The sequence below is a fragment of the Pinus tabuliformis genome, chromosome 7 (genome assembly GCF_031772625.1).
Source record: "Pinus tabuliformis cultivar Carrire ecotype Pingquan chromosome 7, CPIR1, whole genome shotgun sequence".
NCBI classification, from domain to species: domain Eukaryota; kingdom Viridiplantae; phylum Streptophyta; class Pinopsida; order Pinales; family Pinaceae; genus Pinus; species Pinus tabuliformis.
This window is the reverse complement of record NC_142293.1, coordinates 613,637,606-613,642,541: the sequence shown is the minus strand read 5'-3', so window position 1 is coordinate 613,642,541 and position 4,936 is coordinate 613,637,606. Positions and strand designations below refer to the sequence as shown.

The following is a 4,936-nucleotide window of genomic DNA, read 5'->3' as shown; positions in this document are numbered from 1 at the left end:
ACATTTTTTTTTTCTACAACATCCATGTTGCATTCAACATTCATTGTTGCAACTTCTATGAAAACATCAATAACACATGGTGTTTCAAGCCATGTTTCAAGAAGTTTTAGTGTGAGAGATTCTCAATGAATACATCAACCTCTTTTTAATGAAGATAAGTTATTGTAGCATATGCCGCTAATCAATGCCAACGGTATGTCCGTGTTTATTTCAAAATGATTTAATGTATCTAACATCAATGGATGCAACTTTGCCACAGAAAAATGGCATTGCCACAGTGATATAAATCATAACAGAGATCTTCATATATATATATATATATATATATATATATATATATATTTAAAATAGAACATGGACTATAGAAATTTATGTGAAAGATAACTTGAGATTCTTATCCCACGCTGCATTCAGTGTATGTAAATGAAAAATTAATAGATCAATTTAATCTTAATTTTAACGGATTTGATTACCTATTCTTCCCCACTCTATGCTATTCTTCCCCACTCTATGCCTTACCGTGTTTCCTTTGCAACATAAAATGCAAATGCTAGTTATAAACTTTTTTAGGCACATAATTCATTTAGTCCCTGGGAGACTTTTTCTTTAAGCCTGGAAAATACTATCGTTTCAAACTTTCCCTTTAACGCCGTCTCACTGTTCCGACCAAAAGCCTGGAACGTGGAAAACGTTTGCAGGCAAATTTCTGTTCTCTGTGAGGGAGAGAGGCAGGATATCAAATCATGGTCCAACAAAAATGAAAATAAAAAGATTCGAGAATTTAGACCATCCCACCTTTGCTTTTCGGAGAAAACGAAACCTAGTTCACTTTACTTTCAATTGGGAATGAATTGGACGAGCCTATGAGCGCTAAGATTCTGTTTTGTTATATGTGGCCGTGAAATGATCCCACTCCATTCTCAACCACTGCCCTGGCCGCCCTCCATCCCCAGGCCCGGGGATTCTCTACACAGTGGAGTTCAAAGTTCCAACACCAGGCCGAAGAAATCTCCGAACAGAGGAGCAGGGCTGAAATCCTCAAGATGGACCATCAACAAAAACAATTCTTGCTTAATTCAGACGCTGAGTATCTGATCGGCAGAAATTCTAATGGCCGATTTAGGTTCAGAGCGAAGGATGTGTTGTTGGTCTCTTCGCTTCTGTTAAATCTGCTACTTCTAATTCTCTGGGTATTTCCAATTTTTTTGTTATCGCACCAGGCAGTTCATCGAGATGCAGGAATCATAGATGGTGTGAGTGATAATAATTTGCAGGCGCTGACATGGAGTAGACATGCCGCAGAAGAAGCAGAGGCAGCAGCAGCGTATTATTGTTCTGGTCATGGACATGTCTTCGTTGATACGGTAAATATTGCGACAGATGATGGGGAAAAAACATTTAATTGCGAATGTAACGGCTGCTACTCAGGGCCCGACTGTTCCCAAATGGTTGCTGATTGCGTAGCAGATGTCGACAGGTGAGCTTGAATCGTTCTAATTTCACAAAGTAATCAATGGAATTCAATTTTACAGCTCTGATTTATGAAATTTAAGGCGTTTAATAATCTGACAATAGGGTAAATTGAGAATTGTACTGTAGTGGGGATCCTCTCTTTCTAGAACCCTTCTGGATTGGGAATGCGGAAGCCAGCGCAACGGTGGTACCCGGGTGGTATCGGATGAGCTATAGAATACGCGATGGTTCAACAGCACTGACATCCCCCGAGTTAGAGACTCAAATTCGTGGTATGCATGCTCTGGTGGGAAACGCCGTGACAGAGGGGAGGTATATAGTGATTGGAACTGGTTCTATGCAGCTTATCAATGCTGCAGTTTACAGTCTTTCTCCTAGGCATCAAGATTCTCAACATCCTGCACAAGTAGTGGCAGGTGTGCCCTATTACGTAGTATGTTCAGGAAACCCTTCGGCCCTCTCTAGTTGTTTCGGTAGATCAGCTGAAATCCATGGATTAATGTTAGGGTAATTTGGTTTTCTGCAGGCTTACAGAGCCCAGACTCAAATGTTTGACTCTGTGGACTCTATTTGGGCGGGAGACGCTAGGAAATGGGCACAAAGTTCGCAATCCCTGAATTCCACCGCCAGATTTGTAGAGATTATAGCGTCTCCAAACAATCCCAGCGCTTCTATTCAAGAATGCGTGTTAGAGGGACAGAACGTGAGGACTGTTTATGATCATGCCTACTATTGGCCTCACTTCACTGCCATTACTGAACCAGTTAACGAGGACGTGATGCTCTTCACCCTCTCCAAGGTCACAGGACATGCAGGCAGCAGATTGGGGTACTAATCGCTCATTGTTTTTATTAGCTTTTCATCATTTTCAAGGATATTGATTAGTGCTCTGAGAGATTTAATATCTGCGCGCAGATGGGCTATTGTGAAAGACTTTGATGTGTACCGGAAGATGTCAGAATATGTTGTTGGGAATACGCTTGGGGTATCACATGACACACAGGTAAGGGCGACTACGTTACTGAAAACGGTAATTACTGGTTATCAACAGAAATTGAAAGACAGCAAGGCAGATGAATCGAAGAATCAGACGCTTCTTTTCCACTACGCTTACGATGTTATGCGAGGCCGATGGCAAAGATTGGAAAAGATATTCAGCGGCTCCCAACGTTTCTCGCTTCAGAATTTGACTTCCAATTATTGCAGCTTTTTCCGGATGGTCACAGGGCCTTCGCCAGGTTAGGGATTTATTTGCTTAGTTGGACTATAGTTTATGTGGTTATAAGTTTTGGAAATTTTTGGATACATTTTTGGGTGAATTTCTCACAATTTTTACAGGGATAATTTGAGTTTTAAATGCTTCACAATTTAGAGTTTTGATTTTTGATTTTTGAGATTGAGGTTGCTAAATTATATATACAATCAAATAAAAAACTCATGATTATGGTTATAATTGGACCAAAATCAATTTACAAATTTTAGTTACAATGAAGTCTAATTAATCTAAAAAATTATTATACCAGACAACAATTTTGCGTGGGCTATTTTCATGTAGGAATCGCACACTTTTTTATTTTTATCTTTATTTATTTTCAAAAAATTGAAACTAGGTCTGTATCACCTAAATTTTTAAAATTTAAGCTATAATTTGAATTTCCAAAAATTTCGGCTCAATTTCATCAAAATTTTATGGGAAAAACTATTCTTTACTAAAGCCTTAGTCTAAAAATTATGCTTTTTTTCCTGAAAGTTATGGAAATTCCAGTCATATTTTGAAAAAAACTGACGGGATATTTGTAAATTCAAGTAAAAGCTATTAAAATTTTTATTTTTATTTATTTTCAAAAGAATTGAAATTAGGTCTATATCACCTAAATTTTTAAAATTTAAGCAATAATCTGAATTTCCAAAAATTTTGATCCAATTTCATCAAAATCTTATGGGAAAAACCATTCTTTACTAAAGCCTTAGTCTAAAAATTATGCTTTTTTACCTGGAAGTTATGGAAATTCCAGTCTTATTTTGAAAAAGTATGACAGGGATTTTTGTAAATTCAAGTAAAAACTGTTAAAATTCATAATTTTAAGTATCCCAAACTCCCTTACTAAATAATCAAGTAAAAATTATTAAAATTCATAATTTTAAGTATCCGAAACTCCGTTACTAAATAAGTAATCAACGTTTGGGCAACTCCAACTCAACTTATATACCACGTGTTTTTTAAGTAAATATGTTGTTCTGCTCCGAGGATACTGTTGTAATCTGTGTGATATTTTATGTTTGTTGTTTCAGCGTACGCGTGGGTGAAATGCGAGAGAGAAGAAGATGAGGACTGCACAGCGGTGATGAAGGGTGGAGGGATCATCGGGCGAGGAGGCGAAGAGTTCGGAGGAGAGAAAAGGTATGTTCGATTGAGCTTGATCAAACGAGACGACAACTTCGCGTTGTTAGAACGTCGCCTACAGGAGCTTCTTTCATACCAAAATTTCACTGTCGCGTCCACCACTTGAGAAAGATAATTCTGCGTTGTTTATAAGTTTGTTCAGGGTGTTGGTATATACTATAGTTTGTACAATGGGATTCAGCGACTGCTATTTATTTTGACTCTGCCTTCTATTTTTTCAGAACTCTGCCCAGAATAGAAAGAAAATTATTGAAAAACATTCGATGTGACAAAATTCTGAGTTGTTCGTAGTTGTTTTAATCAATTCACTAAACTTTCAAGCCCGGCCGTAATCTTGAGCGTAGAAGGAAAGATAAAGAAAATGACATGAGTGGTGCTTTGTACACTTCCAACTAATCAAATGGGCCCGTGAGAGTGCAAGATACGGAAACTGACATGGCTGGTCTTGATTGTGGGGAATGCAGAGTTGGAAATCTTTTCACATTTATTTATTTTAGTTGAAAATAGAATAAAGAATCATGTTATTAATGCAGTTTAAAAATTATGTTTTTTTGCTTTGAAAGTGATTTTTATAAATCCGAGGTCAAAATTCATAATTTTAGGTGTTTTAGAAATTTTCACCATCAAAAACATGATTCAAAAAGGGTATCTATAAGATTTTTTGAATTCTTTTTGCCCGACCACTTTTGGCCAGTCCGGGCAATTCCTCTGCCTTCTAGGAATACCTAATATCTCATTGGGTGTATTTATTTTGGAATATGGATTTTAGAATTTTAATTTAATTATTTATACATGAAATTATTTTGAAATATGGATTTTAGAATTTTAACTTAATGATTATGTAGATGGTAAAAATTTAAATTATATGAAATATTTTTGATATTAGTTAAGATAGAGGGTTGAGATATATCTTATTTGATAATATTAATATTCAAGCTAGAAAGTTGAAATGTATTTCAAATTACAATTTATTTTGAATTAAGGTAGAGGATTAAGATATATAGTAGTCATGATAGAAAATTGTAGTACTTATGAACTTTTATTACTTATGATTGTTTT

General features: G+C 36.1%; 1 protein-coding gene across 1 annotated transcript; it reads left to right on the top strand.

Moving 5' to 3' along the window:
• The first annotated feature begins 801 nt into the window (after window positions 1-801).
• Window positions 802-4,345, top strand: LOC149248932 (tryptophan aminotransferase-related protein 4-like). Its single transcript, XM_089456140.1, has 5 exons — window positions 802-1,477; window positions 1,600-1,906; window positions 2,000-2,301; window positions 2,389-2,711; window positions 3,766-4,345. The coding sequence occupies exons 1-5, from the start codon at window positions 1,044-1,046 to the stop codon at window positions 3,981-3,983; spliced, it is 1,584 nt and encodes a 527-aa protein (XP_089312266.1). The 5' UTR covers window positions 802-1,043; the 3' UTR covers window positions 3,984-4,345.
• Window positions 4,346-4,936: the final 591 nt, after the last annotated feature.

Excerpts from the sequence above, each read along its gene's own strand:
- LOC149248932 (XM_089456140.1), top strand. The coding sequence starts at position 1,044 with ATGGACCATCAACAAAAACAATTCTTGCTTAATTCAGACGCTGAGTAT. Across the intron at positions 1,907-1,999 it reads CAGGTGTGCCCTATTACGTA|GCTTACAGAGCCCAGACTCA; the intron begins GTATGTTCAGGA and ends GGTTTTCTGCAG. Across the intron at positions 2,302-2,388 it reads CATGCAGGCAGCAGATTGGG|ATGGGCTATTGTGAAAGACT; the intron begins GTACTAATCGCT and ends ATCTGCGCGCAG.